Genomic DNA, 20,423 nt, shown 5'->3' with positions numbered 1-20,423 from the left:
AATTGTGCTTTAAAATGCAATCAGGCCCAATCACTTCCCTGTCCAGAGTAAATACATTTTTCATTTCACATGTACTTCTGGTGCATACAAATGATCATATGTAATGTTTGATTCAATTCAATGCAGCAGCTCAAACATTCCATGGTGTTCCACTTACTGGTCAGTGTGCTTTAATGACCCTTTAATGGTTTTGTTTTTTTGTTTGTTTGTTTTGCCAGTGTAAGTAAACACAGATACAGAATGTTATATTTCACTATTTGATTCAGTACAGAAATTTTTATGTCACAATTTCCTACCACAGGTCCATCCGGCTACTACAATCAGTCCCAAGCCTATAACTCGCAATATCCTCTACCCACCGCAGCCAATGTGACGCCAACAAAGGTATGTGTGTGTTTCATCACAGTGTAACATGAGTTGGACAAGTGCTCTTGCACTTGCCTTATTTTGTAATTGGATTACTTCTGTTTCCCCAGGCTCCTGTATATGGAATCAGTCGTCTGCCCCCTCAACAGCCCATGTATACCCACCAGCCAACTCACACGCCACCTCTTCAAACCACTCCAGCCTGTATCTATCCCCAAGACCAGGTCTTTGGTGCCCCACTCCGTTTTGAGTCGCCAGCCACAAGTCTACTTTCCCCTTACAGTGAGGAGTATTACAGCCACAGTGTTGCCCAACCCGCTACCAATCCAACCTTGCCAGAGCCTGGATATTTCACAAAGCCGTCTGCAGTCACCCCTGCTCAGCCACCTAAGAGTGGTGAGAGCAAGCCTATGGACTTTGGGAAGATCCCTTTTGGCCAGCAGGGTCCAAGTGAACCTCCAAAGGCACCCAGCTTTGGTGGAGGAGCTGTTGCCCAGTCAACTCCAACAGCTGCTGCATTTAAATTCAATTCAAACTTTAAATCCAATGATGGGGATTTCACTTTCTCATCTGCTAATGTGAAAAGTAACAGTGAAAGTCTACTGGGTCTTTTGACATCAGACATTTCCCTCAGAACTGAAGGATACTCAGAACAAAAACCTCCAGCACCAGAACAGCCAGGCAGCCAACCTGGCATCTTTACTTTTGGTAGTAAAAATGCCGCTGGATTCTCCTTCACAGATGCTGCTCAAGGCAAAAATCTTTTTGCGAAAACTGAACCAGCGTTTAATTTTGCCAGTACAGCAAAACCCGTATTTGGCTTTGGAAACGCTGGAGACCAAGAGGAGAAAGCCGCGGAAAGTGACAACGATAGCACGCACGTGGAAGAAGATGAAGATGGGCCGCACTTTGAGCCCATCGTGCCTCTGCCCGATAAAGTAGACGTCAAAACCGGGGAGGAAGAAGAAGAGGAGATGTTCTGTAACAGAGCTAAACTGTTCAGGTTTGACACAGAGACGAAAGAGTGGAAGGAGAGGGGCATCGGCAGCATCAAGATCCTGAAGCACAGAACCTCAGGTAAAGTTCGTCTGTTAATGAGGAGGGAGCAGGTCCTAAAGATCTGCGCCAATCACTACATTACCGCAGACATGGTCTTGAAACCAAACGCTCGATCGGACAAATCGTGGGTTTGGTACGCCATCGACTATGCGGACGAAATGCCAAAGATTGAGCAGCTGGCTATCCGTTTTAAAACCACCGACGAGGCTGCGCTCTTCAAGGCTAAGTTTGAGGAGGCTCAAAGTTTCATTACAAAATCTCCACAGAAACACGAGCAGCGTGAGGAGAAGTTACCCAAACCCTCCACTCCGGAGCCAGCAGGCAAGGTCTTAGACCTTAAGGCACAGTTTGCCAAGAAAGATGGAGAATGGGATTGTAACGTGTGCTGTGTGCGAAATACCCCTTCAGCTAAGCAATGTGTTGCTTGCCAAAGTCCCAATCCTGATGCTGCACCAGAACCTGAAGGTAAACCAGCAGAGGGATTCAAAGGCTTTCCCTCTGTGGCTCCAGCAGGGGGTTTTACTTTTGGTTCTGGCGAAGGATCTGCCAAGGGCTCCAGCTCTACTTCCAGTTCACAAGGTTTTGCACCCTTTGGGTCTCAGATACCTGCCTCTTTCAAACTCGGTACGACCACACCTGCTACTACAACTGCGGGTTTTGGTTCTCAGTTCGAGAAGAAACCTGGGCAGTGGGACTGCAGTGTTTGTGCAGTGAGAAATGAAGAAACTGCAAACAGCTGTGTAGCATGTCAAACTCCAAATCCTTCAGCTAAAACTGATGATGACCAAGTGGCTCTAAAACCCTCAACGCTCTCTTTCGGCTCTGGCTTTGGTGCCCAGTTCTCAAAGAAGGAGGGACAGTGGGACTATGACATCTGTTTCCATAGGAATGAGACGTCAGCCACTGAGTGCGTTTTATGTCAGACTCCATCTGACCAAGCGATAATACAGTCATCTGCTCAGGGTAGATTTGCTGCCATGTTCAGTGAAAAGGAAGGGCAGTGGGATTGTGACGCATGTCTGGTTACAAACGAGAGCTCATCCAGCCACTGTGTCTCCTGTCAGACTCCAAACCCAAATGCAAAAAGCACAACCACTTCTGCACCATCAAGCTCCTCCTTTAGCTTTAGTTTTGGGAGCACTGCCAATCAGTCAGCTGCGACAGGGTTTAAAACCAACTTCAACGCCAGCAGTACCTTTCAGTTTGGTCCAAGTAAAGATACTGCATCTTCAGCAGCCTTCAACTTCAAGGCCCCTGCAACTCAGGCTTACAATAAGTCCTTTACAAGCAGTGGTTTCTCTCGTTCTCCAAGTTAATGTTTTCTGGTGGCTTTACGTTTGGCTCTTGGGAGTCAAATACAAAATCTGCTGACCGCCAGACCCAAAAGGGATCCGCCTCCCTGTTCCTGAAAAATATGGCTGAACAGCACAGAGAGAAAAAAAAAAGAGGTGTCCCCACCCACATCAGGGCCATCTGTGGACAAAACTACCCTTGTGAAAAAGAAGCATACTTAAATATGTTGGCAGTATATTAGAAGTGTCCAAAGAGTAATAAAAGTATGTTTTTCATTTAATGTATTTTAATTACATGCACTTTAAGTGTACTTGTAATGTGTTTTCTCAAATTATGTTTTAAATTAATACATTTCAAGTCTTACTTTAGCACACTGTTCTAGAGTGGATTTCAGTGACTGTATTTTTGACAGACTGAGCTGATCTTTTAAAGAAGGGAACTTTGTTATAATGGTAAGTTAATCACATTTAAATTGTGCTTTAGTATACTCTGCTGAAGTGTACTTTGATGAAATAATTTCCTAACGTTAAAGCTTGTTTAAACAAATGTAAATGATCAAGTTTAGTGTACTGCTAAAACATAGATTAAGAGACAAAATGTTTTCAATTTAACTTTTAACTTTGGGGATATATCCTTACTGAAAGTCGGAATTAAGTACAAACTTCATTATTTTTTTTGTGCAATTTAAGTGTCTCAGAATAACATATTAAAGTAGCATTTAGTGTATTTAATTTGTGTTAAAATTGGAATCAAATATAACTTAAATATACTTAAGTTCAAATAAGTTGTTCTAAAATAGTACATTCAGTACATGCTAGGGTTCAATTAAAATGTGGGCATTAATGGTGCACTTTTTAAGAAAAAGTGCACTTCTCCCAAGTGCACTTTAGTTCACTTTTTTCCGCAAGGGGAGGCTAAGGATGCGCAGGATGAGGAAATTCTCCGAACACCTGTATCATCCAGGGAGACAACCATGACACAACCAGCGACACCTTTATGAGGCTCCCGTGGCAGTGCTTGAGGAGACCACTAAAGAAACATTTCATAGAAACACATTTCAACTTTTTAGATGCAGTGATTTTGTATCTGTCTGTGCACCAAGTATTAGGTCCATAAATGTTAATGTCTGTGTTGGATTGAATGATTTGTCAAATACTTTTATTAAGGTTTTTCTCTCAATAGCTCTTACATCTTGGTGTAAAACACTGCTGTAACTGGGCAGGTGACTTTCTACAGTTCCAAAACTGAATTTCATACATCATTTGACAATAAATGCATAGCAGTGCTCAGTGTAAGTTATTGAAGACGTGGACTTCGGTTAATTCACTGTTTTTGATGCGGGGGGGGGGGGGGGGGCTTCTGGAATTTTGAAACAGTGAGGTTATTGATTTTGATGTCAATGTTTGTCACCCAGATACTACAGCCTGTCGAAATCTTCAACAGCTTTTCTGAAACTAGATGAGAACCTGTTTTTAATACATGGGTCTTAGGAGATTTTTTTCATTCTTTCGAATGGATTATGGAAAGGGATGTTCTTCAGTGATAAAGCTGATTAAAGGTTATTAAGGTGGTAAGGAGTATTACAGCTGGGACTCTTGGCCTCTGCTTGATGGCTTTTCCAATTTTAATGCAAAGTGTAATGATCAATAGGAAAATTCTACTGGAACCCTTGGATGGATAAGAGGTCATATGAGTTTGTAAAAAAGAAAAGACATGTTTTTTGGGTTTTTTTTTTTTTGTGTAAAATATACAAATTCATGTGAAATTGTGAAGTCCTGACACGAGTACATAAATTTTCAGTTCCCTGAATAGAAAGCAAAGAGAGTTTAATGTAAATGAATTCAGCATCGTGCAGTTCCGTTTCATATGTGTTTATTTCCCATTCGAGTTCAAATTATCTCGCTAAACTGACTGACGACTGAATTGAACGGTCAGTGGAGAGATAAACCACACAACTTGTCCCCAAAGTCTAGTACAGACAATGTCCGTTCTCCCAGTACCGTCTCCCGTTCATACCCGAAGATTGCCCGAGTGTGAACCGGAAGTAGAAGTGTTACAAACAGGCTTGTTGAACTTCTGCTGTTGATTATTCGTGGCGGTTGTTTTGAACTTCCATAATGAGTATCGAGTCATCAGATACTGATCTGGACATGAAAGTGGAAAGATTAAAGAAGAAGTACTTGGATAAGAAGAAGATGGTAACGCCAATGGTCTATTTGCGGGTCTTATTCCGGGCGTCGCTTCGTTTATGCAAGGATATCTGCAACAACTCTCAACTCGAGTAGTGGTGTTGCCTAGCAATGGATAAGCAATAGTTACATAGCTGTCCAGTTATTAAGTTTTTTCGTCATTAATAATTTGTTTGCTATTGGAAACTCATGGTTGACTCAAATGAGTTTATGAGAAACGTGATTAGTTAGCTTGTCAGCTGCGTCAGGCTAACGGCAAAGATGTTTTGTTGGTATCTCTAAATTCAAATAGGCTATTAACTGACTTGTGGATGTTTGGTCATTTCATGGCAGGCTGCAGTGGGTACAGACGACCCTCCTCTTACCACATTACGTGGGACAGAAGATGGTAAGTGAAGCAGGTCAAAGCGGTGCTCCCGGTGAAAAATAGCCTAGGTGAAAGAAATCGATGCAGTTTGGTTTCACTTCAGCTTTGCAGGTTCTCGAACTCTGAACAATTCAACTTTAAAAGCGACGGATTCTGAATCCGAGAAACCTGATAAGTTACTGTATCGGAACTGAACACTCTTTTTTTTTTTTTTTTTTTTAACCCCGAATCACTCCTCAATTCTCCCTACATCCCTGCTTGTCCCCTACACGGCCGTAAAATTGTATACGTCTCAGGTTCCCAAATGTCATTTCTTAAGACAGCTTGCGTTGAGCGATTGTATTTGCATCTCTAATTTGTATCTGCATTTGTTTAAGATGTCAAAGTCCAGAGACCCGTAAAATCACGGAGACGAGGCTGCACCTACCGGGAAATGAAATGTTACAACAAAGCCCTTAAGGAACTTTACCAGGCCATCTCTAATCACCCACAGAGGTCAGCGAGTGTTCTTAGTCGTAATTACTTCATTAATAACTATATTTCATATTTTTTTATACGGCTATATTTTGTATTCTGGAATATTTCGATCAATTTTGAATGGTTTGTTGCTCGTGTTCTCCCAGACTGGACAGCGGTCAGACCGGTGTTGGTAGTGAAAATGAGCTGAGTGAAGAATACACAGATTCACTGGACGGAACTAACATTCAGATCACTGAAACAGGTACAGTTCTTGCCTGCAATGCAACAAAACCCATTACCTTTTTTCCCCCCCTTCTGTTAACCATGGTATTCCGTACTCCAACACAAATAAACCCGATACAGAATTTCTTTGAGGCATTTTTCCAGCAATAAGACCGTGTGAGGCTTTAATTTATGATTTATTTAAAAACTTATCCAATTGAGTCCCAGATTCTGTTTTTAGCTGGACTGTTCTGTGTCTGTTATCCTCCCTCAGACGTGACTCTGCCTTCAAATCTGATCAGAACGTCCAGCTCTGAGGTGACAGGCGCCACTGCGTGGAGCAGAAAACAGGAGTCAGAGAGGCGGACGCTTGGCCTCCCGTCACAAATCTCCAGGTCTCCGCCAGGGATCCGACAGGTGTACGAGGAAATGTTGTTGATTTATGAGAAGCTGCAGGTGTGTGTTATTCCTCAACACAGGTGTGTGTTTTATCCCGTCTGGAGTTCAGCTGGTCGTTTCACTTAATCTGAAAAAGATGAGTGAAACTACCAAACAGATCTGAAAAGAATTTTTTGAGAGAAAGTCCTTTAGAAACAGCATATGACGGACTGCCGTATTAAGTCTGCTTTGTGTGGTCACTGCTGGCTGCTATAGGAGCACCATTCATCATTGCGGGGGTGTTACTTTTTAACGGAAAATCCTTCACATGAGTGAAAAAAAAAACGTTTCTTTAATTCAGTATACTGATGCTGTCATGCTTCAAGTCCATCCCAGATTGATTATTGCCTTTAAAATTTTAAAGAATCGTTCAGTTAAAAACAAAAGAGCTCGGTACTTGCAATAGAGACATCAAACGAAGATTTACTATAAACCGTGCCATTTGTTCTGAACCAGAGTGGATTTGTGCGTTTAACGCTGAACTTGTGCATCAAAGTTTCCTTTGGTCTGTAACATATCGCAGCACAGCCTCAGGAACCGATTCAGCTTCACCACAATCGTTTTCCATTCATTTTTAAAATTTAATTCAAGTTTAAAAGTTTGGCCGTTCTTGCGTCCTGACAGAAACGCATCATAAATTTCCCCATAAACAAACCGCGGTCCGGGATTGGTGGTCCAGTTTTTGGGGCAGTTTTCAGCTGTATTGTGGATATTATGGAATATTATGGATTATTATGGATTATTGTGGATTGAAGCCGTGGAGTGGATGAAAGCCACGGCTGCTCCACTGAAGACTCCAGCACTTAGTCGGTGACCCCAGTACTGTGGTCGTCAAATCCCCCAGACCTCACAGGGTTGGCACATATGGTATATTGAACTAATGCACCGTGTGAATCTGCTTTAGACCGTGCTGAGTTCGGTTAATTTGTCATTCTGTGCTCTTCTGTAATGTTATAAGCAGAGATGGTTACCAATGGACCCACCACCACACACACACACACACACACACACACACACACACACATTTGTCCTCAGCGTGCTGTCATAGCATATGTTGTCATCACTGGTATTGGATAATTGATATTCATTTAGGATAAACTACTTAAATTAATTTGTTGTCATGAAACAAGACAGAACAATACAACAAAGTATGGAAAGATCCTTTAATGAATAGCTGTGTAAAATGAACATTACTGGATGGACAATGCGTGTGTGTGTGTGTGTGGATGTGTGTGCCTGTGTGTGTGTGTGTGTGTGTGTGTGTATGCGTGTGTGTGCGCGTGTGTGATTCCAGGCGGAACGGCTCCATCAGCAGGACTGGGAGGTGGAGCTGTTGGAGCGGGAGCAGCAGCTACAGCACAGGGAGAACCTCCTGCTCCAACACCAGAGCACCATCAACAGACTCAGAGGGGCGGAGGGGAGCACACACAGCCGCATCCAAGCCATGCAGGAGGTCTGGGCCTTTCACACACCACACACACACACACACACACACACCACACACAGACACAGACACAGACACACACACCACACATGCACACACACACACACACACATGCACACACACAGATACATCTCACACACACACCACACACACACACACACACACACACGCACGCACACATGCACACACACAGACACAGCCACATCCAAGCCATGCAGGACGTCTGGGCCTTTTACACATCACACACACACACATACACACACAGACAGAGGCAAGCTAATTGTAATTGTGTAAGCTAATTGATACAGCAGCAGGAGGGTTAATAACTTTTATATTCACAGTTAAGGATCTGAATGTCAAGCGTCAAACTGCCACTTAATGAGATCCACACAACGGCTTTGATATTGTTTTGAAGTGAATATTACTGAGGTGATTATTGATGTCAACATTGAAATACGTTCTGTTTAGTAATATATTGTTGGATGAATATGAATTTGACACTTGTATGGTTTGTGTGAGAGTACATTCTACCGGAGCATAGCTGAAGTTGTGATATGAATACATATATGATACATAATATGTGCTGTCACATTGTGTTGTTGTAGTTATCTGTGACTCTTTATCTGACGAGCAACACAATAGATTTGACTGTAACTAACTGGGATATGTGGTTTTGTTTGTTTATTTGTTTGTTTCGTTTGTTTCGTTTTCAGCAACACAGACAGGAGATCAGTGAGTTAAATTGTGCGCTTAAAGAGAAGACCAAAGAAAACAGAAGGCTCAAGTCCAGCTTTGACACCATGAAAGAATTAAACGACTCCATGAAAAAGCAGGTGAGAAAGGAGATTTCAATACAGGAAAACAAAATGTCGGAATTGATATGTGATTTTGCTTTTGCATTGCCGTGTGTTGTTTACCGTGCGTTTTGAAGAGAATTGCTTTTCTCTTTATTTCAAAACCACTCTTAGAAAGGGCTCAGTTTCTTTAACCGTATTGTTGAGAAAGTTAAATGCAGCAGTGGGGTGTTTTTTTTTGTTGTTGTTGGTTTTTTTGGGGGGGATATTTTTGAGAGTTTGACTAACCTGGATCGGGTCGTTGCAGTTTAATGAGGTCAGCGAACAGAACGCGAGATTGGAGCAGCAGGCGAGAAAAGCCCAGGCTCGTTTGGAGAACCTTCAGGTGAGTCAACGCTGTATTGTTTTTAATGAACAGCAAGAGAAGAGAAGAAAACGACTTCTTTTTTTAGCATCTCGCTGCATCTTGTACTTCTTAGTCATCTGTCCAGTTACAACTCTGCTTTGTTAGCAAAGCCTGCTCCAGGCATGTGGAGAAAAACGCACTCGTGTCCAAAGCCTGTTGTTTCGTTTTGGTCGTCTGGGTGTTGCATTTGATTATGATACTGTGATGTGGGGGGTGAAACCAAAGCAGTGAAGTCACTTCTCTGACTCATAGCTGTACTTGTGTACCTGGAGCTGATGAACCATGCACTGTCCAGAATAGCTATTCTTTCCTCACCAACTTGTGCTGTTTTGTATGTGTGTGTGTGTGTGTTTTTCTCTCAGAGGAAGTATGAATACGCCATGGCTCAGAGAGGTCGTGAGAACATTGCCCCAAAGCCCCATGACCCCAAACTCTCCAAACCAGAGAAGCCCCTTGTTACCAATAAAGCCACCAAGGTAAATGAGACCACACCAAAACCCAGACCATAAACACCAAGGTAAATGAGACTACACCAAAACCCAGACCATAAACACACACACACACACACACACACACACACACACACACACACACACACAGGTAATAAAGTGGCCAACGTGACAAAAACAAACAGAGGGGCCTAACCTGCTGTTCCTCTCCCTACAGCGCAGCACAAGCGTGGGGAATTTGAAACTGCTTGCTCTGCTGCTAGACTGGGTTCTGGACAGTCAGCTGGTACAGACTGGACCAGAGCACGTCGTGGCGGATCCGATCCAGTACAGCGACGCTGCCACGACCTCCCTGCCTGAGAAATGCTCTAAGGTGCGTCCCGAATCTCTGGGTTTTTTTTTTTTTTTTTTTTTCCCTTCAGTGCCAACTGCCAGCCCTCCACTGAGACGTTTTCAAGTCTGAGCCTGCTTGGCTTTTGTTTCAGAGAACGAGAACAACAGTGGCTTTTTCAGCATGTTTTGGATGAGTGCACATACCGTCTGTGTTTTTAGTAATATCTGTCAGTGTCTGTCTTGGTCTCCTGCTGTCAGGTATAATACCCCTACAAGTGTATAGTTGCTCTGGGCATTAAGTTGTGTTTTTTTTTTTTTTTTTTCAAGGATGTGAATTGTTGTGAAATGCAATTTTAATGTCGCTGTGCATTTTCATTGGTTGGGTCCTGTAAAAATATGCAAAGAACTGCTTTTTTTCCCCCCTTCCCCATTTCAGAACTATGACTAAAGCTTAAAACTTTTTGACGTATAGTTCAGAGGGTCTCCAGGGCCGATCGGTGATTTGAGAGTTTATGCTCATGAAGCAGAAAGCGTGAAAGGAAGACCGACGTTGAGTAATGTTGTGTCCTGTCTCTCAGGTTTTTACCCACGTTGGGAAAACGTTGAGTAATGTTTTGTCCTGTCTCTCAGGTTTTTACCCACGTTGGGAAAACGTAGAGTAATGTTGTGTCCTGTCTCTCAGGTTTTTACCCACGTTGGGAAAACGTTGAGTAATGTTGTGTCCTGTCTCTCAGGTGTTTACCCACGTTGGGAAAACGTTGAGTAATGTTGTGTCCTGTCTCTCAGGTTTTTACCCACGTTGGGAAAACGTTGAGTAATGTTGTGTCCTGTCTCTCAGGTTTTTACCCACGTTGGGAAAACGTTGAGTAATGTTGTGTCCTGTCTCTCAGGTTTTTACCCACGTTGGGAAAACATTGAGTAATATTGTGTCCTGTCTCTCAGGTTTTTACCCACGTTGGGAAAACGTTGAGTAATGTTGTGTCCTGTCTCTCAGGTTTTTACCCACGTTGGGAAAACGTTGAGTAATGTTGTGTCCTGTCTCTCAGGTTTTTACCCACGTTGGGAAAACGTTGAGTAATGTTGTGTCCTGTCTCTCAGGTTTTTGCCCACGTTGGGAAAACGTTGAGTAATGTTGTGTCCTGTCTCTCAGGTTTTTACCCACGTTGGGAAAACGTTGAGTAATGTTGTGTCCTGTCTCTCAGGTTTTTACCCACGTTGGGAAAACGTTGAGTAATGTTGTTTCATGCATGGCAGGTTTTACCCATGTTGGCTGAGCAGCTGCAGCAGGCCTCAGCACTGGAGCCATCACTGGTCTTACCTCTGCTCCGCCTCAGCTACTGGACCCTCAGACAGCTGGACCTACACCCTCAGGTACCGCCCCCTAGCCCCACCCAGCGACTCCCAATGCCACGCCCACTCTCACCCACACTGCCACTGACAGCTCACTACACCTCAGCTCTGCTTTCATTAATAAAGAGCTTGTTTTTGTTTGTTGTTTTTGTTGTTGTTGTTGTTGTTTTGTTTTTTTTTAACCATAGCTACGGTCAGCTTTTACAGCATCCAGGGCTGGGTCAAGGGGGTTGTTTGTAGCACAGGAAAATATTGCATAATTTCTCATATGATAGACAGAGCACATACTGAATTAAAAAGAGATATGTATGATAAATATTTTACCATGTTATATCTTTTAAGTGCATGGTTTAGTTCCATCTGGCCTTCATTTGCTTGTGTTGTTTCTGCACCTTAGTTGATCTTATCCTCATATATACACAGTTGAAATGGACACCATAACAGTTTTATGGGTTTCAGCTTTCTTAAGCCAAAAAAACAAACAAACAGCTGTTGTTTATAGGCTATTAGATTTACATCCACTTTTGTGTCAAAACGTGAGCCAAGAGTATGAATAGTGAGGGCCGTGAATTTGTTTCCAATGTGGACTATACTCCATTTGGCTTGACACACACCAAATGTCATTAGACAGTAATGTGTAGCCCAGTTATGACATCTATGGTAACTATGGTTACACGCTGATTTATAAGGCTTTGTCAAGATCATCTTTTACAGCCTTTTATGTTTGAGCATTTGACGTCTGGTCACGTCTTAGGAATCGTGGATCTTGTCTTTTGGAGCATATTGGAGCAGTATAATGGAAAGCCCTTATTGCAGAGTGGAAGGAGTTCTGATACAAATGTCTCTCTTGCCAGCTGCCTGTTGTATTTCATAACAATCTCCCTTTTTTTCTCTCTCTTTTTCTCTTTCTTTCTCTCTCTATTTCTCTCTCTCTTTTTATCTTTCAATCACTCAATCTCATTCACTCACTCACTCCCTCACCTTGCTAACTCATCTCAATCTACCTTTTTATCTCTCCCTCTCCTTCCTCCCTTTCCCTCTCTCCCTCCCTCTCCCCCAGCACACGCCCCTGACCTCCACCATGCGTAGATTGGGTGAGGAGGTGTTCAGAGGGTCAGGTGACCCTGGCGCTCCTGGGCGGGGGAATAGGTCCTGCCCCCTGTACAAAAGCCCCTGTCTGCACACACGGTTTCTGTCTGCTCTCATCATACTCAACACCATCAGTCAAGGTAATGTCACCGTGACCAAACCTGCCTACATCTTCTTTACATTTCATTTACACGTAGAGAACCCCCCCCCGCCCCCTGTACCGTTTAGCCACGATTTTGGCAAGTCTAGAGAAACACCACATTTCGGGAACATTCGGCTATTTAAAAAGCCACTATTGTAATCCTAACAATAGTCCCTAGTGGATGGATTTTGGCTCTAGAGTTGTTGTTGTTCAGTCCCTGTGTCTTGTCCGTTATAATGGGCAAATAAAACTGAAAAGCTCTGGCTGAAGACTTTGTGAGAGTTGGTTGAGAGAATGTTGCTGTGCTAAGCCTTTCAGCCTTGACTGCCATCAGTGATATCAGCGTTCAGAATCTGGACGGCAAGACCAAGACCGAGATCACTTGACTTTTAACTCTATAAGTATTTTACATTGAGCTCAAATGCTCACGTACGTTCATGTTTTGTCAGCCTATACCATTATCCCCTTTCTCACTCCACACGTACGCGGTGTCTCACTCAACACGTTTAATCTCGGTGAACAGTTGTTGTAGTTTTTTTTTTGTTGTTTTTTTTGGAGCTTCTAATTCTGGAGTTTTCTGAAGTTTTCTGGAGTTCACTTTATCGTATCTGGGTAATGTTTGCAAAGGAAAAAAAAAACATGAGGTAAGGTCATCTAATTAAGATTAGGGGCAGAAAACACTGCACTGCCAGGATGTGTACAGTAGATGGCAGTATTGTGGTGTGTGCCAGACAAAGTTCAGCTCCATAACATACTCAGCAAAGTTCCCAAAGTAAACTGTTATCAGAGGGACCTGCTCAATCTTCCAAATCTTCCTTTTATGTCTTTAATATCTCTCCGCCATCGTGCAGAAACGGCTGAACTGACCTCAGACGTCCTTTGCGTTTTGGTCCCTGGTCAAGCTCTGGTATCTTTCAGCGGCCAGGTTGGCTCCCCGGCTTCAACCGGATTGACATAAAACTGAATTGCCAGTAATGGAGGAATATTTCTTCCCTTTCTTCAAACAGATAGTTAATAGTTACCATTTTACATGGAGTCGGTTTATTCCAACACAACCTTCAGTGACCTCGCAAAGAGTCAGGACCGATGAAAAGTCAGAAGAGTTTTAATTCCTTTTGAGGCTGAGGTAGACGTGGAGATTGGCAGTGAGGTGGGGTAGCGGGGGTTTGGGGGGCGGGGGGGGGGTTGTCCTAAATGCAGGGCAGGTTTGTGGCGTTCTGGTTAAGGTAAGTCTACACCACAGTTTTTTTTGTTTTTTTTTTTAATCCGTACATCTGGGACCCATCAGAGTAACAGTCTCCATAAATCCCTGTTTTTTTTTTGTTTTTTTTTAACAGACCGGTCCTAACACTCCAGTCCTACTCTCGGGGGTATTTTATGATCGTCATTATGTTTAAGTTGTTTTTTATTTTACTTTTTTTTTTATATCCCTCTGGAGTGCTCGGAGACTCAGTAGGTTTGCAGTGATGTAAAACGCTGTGGCCAGGGGGACATAAAGGTGAATTTAATTCGTCTGTTTTTACCAGGGAGAGAGGTGGGGGGGGGGGGGGGGGGGGGGTTGTAGAGGGGCAAATATAATTTTGAATGGTCTGTAGCAGCTCAAGCCTCAGGTTAAATGGATGGGTAGAGTTGAGGCTATGAGCTCCATCAGAGCCAAAAAAGTCTCTCATGTCAACCAGAGCAGATATTATACAAGTGAGATTAATAAGGATTTAAAAAAAAGAAAACCCCTCACATTGAAAATTGAGCGTCCTGCTTCACCGCGCCAAAGGAGTTTTTACTTAAAAAAAAAAAAAAATGACCAGACAAGAATTACACAGTTCTAATGAACCACAAATTTGATACAATTTAATTGAATTCAGTTTAAATCAATTCATCGTATTTTATTTACACGAAATAATTACTTCAGGCAGCACTGCATCAGTACAAACAAACAGCATGTAAACAATGTAATACAAAACGTCGCAAAATAAAGAAATACAGTCCAGGTCCTCTCCAGCCAGATGAGAAGTTACTAAACAAACCGACAGATTGTACACAGGACTCAGACCTGCTCTCATACACGGGGGTCTGGTAACCAGAATGCTTTTGTGTGTGTGTGTGTGTTAGGGTTGTGTTAGGTTTATGGAGAACATTTGTATGGAAAATGTGCTTCACACTTGCAGAACACAGGACGGCGATCAGGCCTAACAGAAACGCGTGCCGAGCGATGCGTAGCCTGGAACCTGGAGAGGATGTTTGTATTCTCCAGTGTTGTTCTAGATTCTTCTCTGTGTAACTTGGCTCGTGCGTACTTTAAACAAAATCCAGAGTTTGACCCCTGTGAAGTGTGAGGTTCCGGAAGAAGAAACAGACTGTAGAAAACAGAAGAGATTTGGCTGTGTGTGTGTGTCTGTGTGTGTGTAGCTGTGTGTGTCTGTGTAGCTGTGTGTGTGTCTGTGTAGCTGTGTGTGCGTGTGTGTGTCTGTGTAGCTGTGTGTGTGTGTGTGGCTGTGTGTGTGCATGTGCATGCACCCACTTTGTCTTTCTTTTACTGCTGTGCAGTTCAGCAATACAGGCCTCAAACAGAATCATGTTTTATGTTTTATGTTTTATGACTGGAGTATTATCTTGCACTGCCAGGAGACCCTCATTAATAAAATGGTGATGATGTGATCTGGGTCTGCACTGTTAGTTTAGACAGGTGGTTTAGTCACACATGTTAGGTTCTCATATCTGTGTCAAAGCACATTGCCATGGTCTGCAGTCAGAGTGGAGACATCTTAAATGTCAAATACGTCTTCTGAGATGTTTCAAACTCAGTCTCGCAGACCAAACTCCATTCACTGACAATCCACTAATCACGTGCCATTTTCTGTCCTTTTTCTTTTCTTTTCTTTTTTATGTTGATCAAGGAACTTGAGTTCCTTTGGTAATTTATGAATTTAGTATCTGTGTATTCCTTTAATTTTCTGAGAGGAAACAACCCTCACAACTTGTCTCTTTCTCGCATGCTTTTGCTCTCGCTCTCGTTCTGTCTTGCTCTCTGTTTGACGTGCAGCGGACATCTTGGCTCAAGCTCTGGATGTGTTGCATGGTGCAGTCAGGACAGAGGATGGGCAGGTGCTGTTCCTGCGTTACCAGGCCCTGTCAGCCATTTTGGCTCTGCTCAGAGGAGGAAGCCCGGGCCTGCTGACTCCGGCCGTGGACGTCCTGCTGCAGATGAGCACTGAATCACGTGAGTGTGTGAGCACATCCGGCACTGATAATGCACCACATACACACACACACACACACACACACACACACACAAGACATACGAAAAACACTTAGGCACAAAGCCGTTTAGAAAGAAGAGGAAATGGCTTGGCCTGACTGCAGCTAACTGTGACAGATGTGAACTACACGTCCAGCCTGTATTATTAAGGCCGATATAATGACTATCCTGGTGTAGTGTATGTTTGTTTAATAATGTGTCCAGAGTAATTTATAAACCTTTGAAAGGAGCAAAATCATATGAAGAACCCAGATTTCCTTTTTTTTTTTTTTTTTTTCCTTTTCTAAGGTTTGATTTGTTCATTACTTTATTTGAACACACCCTTTCTGTCAGTGGGGGGGGGGGGGGGGGGGGGGGGATATAGGTTAACAGGATCTCGCTGTTTTCCCAGAGTAAGTTTTACAGACGGATACTCTGCTCTCACACGCCCGGCCTGGCGTGTCGGTTCTGGTTTATACGGTAATTAATGTCCACTCTGTCTGGACGTGGAGACGCATAGCCGCGCGTGGAGCCGTTTGGCCCGTGCGCGGATATTTACACTAGCTGATTGGTTTTGTTTGTTTTGTCAGGGGTTTTAAGACAGGCATTGTGAACGCGTAACAGAGAGGGGCCTGATGTAATAAACGCAGGACTAGACGTGAACATTCATTACACAAAGCCATTATCGCGATAAAACCCACGTCTTTAGAGCCTGCCTCATAAGTCTCTCCGCTACACTCCATTTCGCCCGGCCACGAGTGTTAATGCGTGTGTGTGTGTGTGAGTGTGTGTGTGTGAGTGAGAGAGAAAGAGAGAGAGCGAGAGAGAAAGAGAGTGTGTTCTCTGTGGAGTAATTACTCTAGGGTTTAATACCGTGAAAAATCTCCTAATGAGGTGATGAGTGGAAGGGTTTGGGTGTAAAAATATTTGGATTTGGCTCTCATTAGCGGCGTGTGTGTGTGCGTGTGTGTGTGTGTGTGTGTGTGTTTGACGTCCCCTCTCCTCCACCGCAGCCTTCACTTCTCTCCTCTCCGTCCGCTCTGGAACCATCAGCCGCACGCTGTCTGTGTCTGCGTGTGCGTGTGTGCATGTGTGTCTGCGTGCGTGTGTCTGCGTGCATGTGTGTGTCTGCGTGCGTGTGTGTGTCTGCGTGTGTGTGTGCGTGTGTGTCTGCGTGCGTGTGTCTGCGTGCGTGTGTGTCTGTGACTGTGTGTGTGTGACTGTGCGTGTGTGTCTGTGTGTGTGTGTGGTGGGGGTGGTTGGGGGTACCATGAGAACTGGACCTGAGTTGGGCTCACAGCACATCGGTCTCAGCCAAGCCTTTCATCTCCTCTCATGCCCAGTCAGCCAACCGTCCAATGTTCAGCGTCCAACGTCAGCCAATGTTCTCTCTAAACCTGCACGGAGCACAATTACCCCTCATTCTCATTCCCTGTCATTTTCATTATACACTCAGAAACTGGCCACTTCTTTTTTTTTTTTTTATATGTGTGTATTTTTGCACCCTTGGTAAAAAAGTAACTTTTTTTTTCCCTCTTCTTTTATGAAACGCTCTGGTTTTTCTCCTCTTCTCCGCCTGTGTAATTTCAGAGAGAGAGAGGCACAGGCCAGCTGTGTTGAGAGAGGTGTGTTCAGCCCTGTGAGGTCACGCAAAATGTGATTAACACACTCAGAGTCATTAAAGCCCACTCGTTAACGAGCAGACCCGTCGCCGCGGGTTACACAGACCAGATCCGCCTCGTGATTGGCTGTTTTCTGTGCAGAGCGGGGGGGGATCTTGTACAAAGGGGCAACAGAGGTCAGCCTGCTGGCCATTCTGAAATTTTTATGGGATTTTGTCAGGATACTAGAGTTAGGCGTGAGATCGGGGGGTGTGGGAGAAGGGTGTCACACCTGAAGGTCACCCTTAAACTCTGTGCCCCGTCTGCTGAACGGACAGAGTCAGGGTCTCTCTCTCTCTCACACACACACACATACACACACACACACACATACTGTGGTAATCCACTCCATGTGTGTGAAGGCTAAGCAGGGCTTGCTCTGGGGGTCCCAAAATGAAGCCCTCTTAAATCAGTGTGGACAAGAGCGTTCCTGTCCCAGACAGGCACGTTTGATCTTCCCCTGCCCCGTCTCCTGTGAGATTTACCCACTGAGATGAGAGAGGGCATGTGTGCGTGCGCGTGTGTGTGCGTGTGAGAATAGATGTATGCGAGGGCTTGTCTGAATGTGTATGACCATTGTGCTTTAAAACAAATGTGTATGTTAAAGATGACATTGTTTCTCGTAGAGTTATGACGCGCCGTCTTTGAGGGACCTGTTGTGTGCACGCACGGTTAACTTCTCATTTGTGACATTCTCACGATTTGTGACTTCTGTGATATATTCCCTCAGGGCTTAAAAGGACACTCTTCACTGTCAGGAAAAATGAAGTGGATTTTTTTTTTTTTTTACTCCCCGATTTGTTTTTATGGATTTGATTAAATGTTTGCTCTCTGCCTATACCCACGTGTATCCATTCCTGAACTTTAGCAGGAAGTTGAACCCCCCCCAAAGAGTGAATACCAAGTTTTACATTGACAGTATAAATGCTAATTTTTAATTAAAGCGTCATATATTTATTTTTGTATGCTCCGTGGATCTGATAGACATCTGTTTTCGTGTCCGAGTCAGCTTTACTGAGATTAAAGCTTTTCTCTCCTAACGAGATCCAGCATTCTGGTATGTGAAGACAGTTTGGTCGATACACAGACCAGACCCTCGCCGGGGAGTTTTCTCAACGTTTACAAAAATCCGCGTTCACGTTAGAAATCACGTTAGAGTTCGGCCTGGTGTATCACAGCCGCAGAGGCACCGAGGGAAATTTTCGTTTTTAAAAGTACGAGGACTTTTGCGCCGTCGTTAGTGGAGACATCGTGCTGTTGCCGTGGCGTTTGGTGAAAACGCTCTGTGAAAACGTGCAGCGCAGAGCCAGAATGCACTTTAAAAAAAAAACAAATAAAAAAGAGAGAACAGAGAATTGGGAATACCCAGAGTTTTGAGTTGGGGAAACTTTTTCGGTGCAAACGAAAAGCCTTTCCTTCTCGGTCCAGCACAGATCTGAAAAAGATTAACGGTGCTCGACTGGCCTTTACTGCGGTTAATCGAAGGTTTTTATAAAACGTTATTCAAGCAAACTCATTCAGAGATGCAGAAATGGGTCGCTAACGGAGGCCTTTGGTGGCTGACTGTGTGATTTGTGGTGTTTTTGGGAAGAGCATATGGAGAGAGAGAGAGAGAGCGCCTGTTTTGGGTCAGGTCTGAATTAGCGTAAAGTTTGTGTGTATCGTGAGCGACCCCGAGACTGAAGTCAGGTCGTTTGTCGTGTCCGCCGTTGGCAGGGTTCCTCGAGATGTTCCTGGACGCCTGCAGTACAGACGACTTCTTCCGCTGTGTGTCCCTGCTCCTGAGGAACCCACGGATTGACCTGACCCTGGTGGAGAAACTCACCGTTCTGCTCCAGAAGCTCTCTGGCATCAGGTCTGGTTGAACTCCAAACAGACACACACACACACACACACCAACACAGACACACAACACAGACACACACACGCACGTGCATGCACACACACGCTCACACACTCCCGTGCACGCACACACACACGTGCAATCAGCAGAACTTTGTGGTGAATAATGGTTTCCTTCATGTGTCGTTTTTGCTGTAAATGCCAAGTGTATCTTACTGACAGGAGAACAGCTCATTTATCTGCCAAGGTCTTTCTCAGAAACCCGTCGTCCACCTTCATTAGGAGCCACTTTAGACAAAGACCAGAATTTTCTCTCTCTTTCCTTTTAACCCATCTGGACTTTTGTTCTCAGACCATTGTTCTGAATTTCAGTGGATGAATTAAGAACAGCATTAAGAATAGCTGAGAAAGCAGAGAGCCCACTGTATAGATTTAGGCTGAGATAACTCACAGGAAAATGAGTTCTACCATGCTGGATTCAATATGACCCGAGTTTGATAACGGATAATTAGGTCAGTTGGGTTTATTAGGTGAATAGGGTTATTATTATTTGTCTCTGTGTATGTTTTTGTGTGTGTGTGTGTGTGTGTGTTTTAGGGGACGAAGGTTGTAACAATGATGTGTGTATGTGCGGATTTTTTTTCACAGAAAGAATAAGAGGCTGTTTGAGGTGTTCTCCTTACACCTGCTCCTTCAGGAGATGTACAGGACTGCAGACCCCACACACACGTTCCTCTGTATCAACCTCAGCTCCATCCTCTTCAACCTCAGCATGTTAACACGCTCTTAACACACACACACACACACACACACACACACACTCACACACACACGTTCCTCTGTATCAACCTCAGCTCCATCCTCTTCAACCTCAGCATGTTAACACGCTCTTAACACACACACACACACAGACACACACGTTCCTCTGTATCAACCTCAGCTCCATCCTCTTCAACCTCAGCATGTTAACGCGCTCATAACATACACACACACACACACACACACACACACACACACACACACACACACACACACGTTCCTCTGTATCAACCTCAGCTCCATCCTCTTCAACCTCAGCATGTTAACACGCTCATAACATACACACACACACTCACATACACATAGTTACAAATATCACCTGCTAAAACACACACACACACAATCTTTCTCTTATGCTCTCTCTGTCTCTCTCTCTCTCTCTGTCTCTCTGAAATCTTTACTCTTTCTCTCATTTAGAATTTGTGCATGTGTCAGTAAGCAAGATTTAATATCCACTGACTGCATT

General features: G+C 43.9%; 1 protein-coding gene across 1 annotated transcript; it reads left to right on the top strand.

Moving 5' to 3' along the window:
- Positions 1 to 4,835: 4,835 nt before the first annotated feature.
- Positions 4,836 to 19,928, top strand: ccdc138 (coiled-coil domain containing 138). The gene is made up of 15 exons (XM_030786591.1): positions 4,836 to 4,940; positions 5,241 to 5,295; positions 5,652 to 5,769; positions 5,898 to 5,995; positions 6,230 to 6,411; positions 7,688 to 7,846; positions 8,551 to 8,670; positions 8,939 to 9,016; positions 9,400 to 9,513; positions 9,704 to 9,859; positions 11,074 to 11,190; positions 12,230 to 12,398; positions 15,441 to 15,617; positions 19,013 to 19,151; positions 19,787 to 19,928. The coding sequence occupies exons 1-15, from the start codon at positions 4,836 to 4,838 to the stop codon at positions 19,926 to 19,928; spliced, it is 1,929 nt and encodes a 642-aa protein (XP_030642451.1).
- Positions 19,929 to 20,423: the final 495 nt, after the last annotated feature.

This window comes from Chanos chanos, chromosome 10 (assembly GCF_902362185.1).
Source record: "Chanos chanos chromosome 10, fChaCha1.1, whole genome shotgun sequence".
NCBI lineage: Eukaryota > Metazoa > Chordata > Actinopteri > Gonorynchiformes > Chanidae > Chanos > Chanos chanos.
The sequence above is the reverse complement of the archived record's forward strand: the minus strand, read 5'-3'. Positions and strand labels throughout refer to the sequence as shown.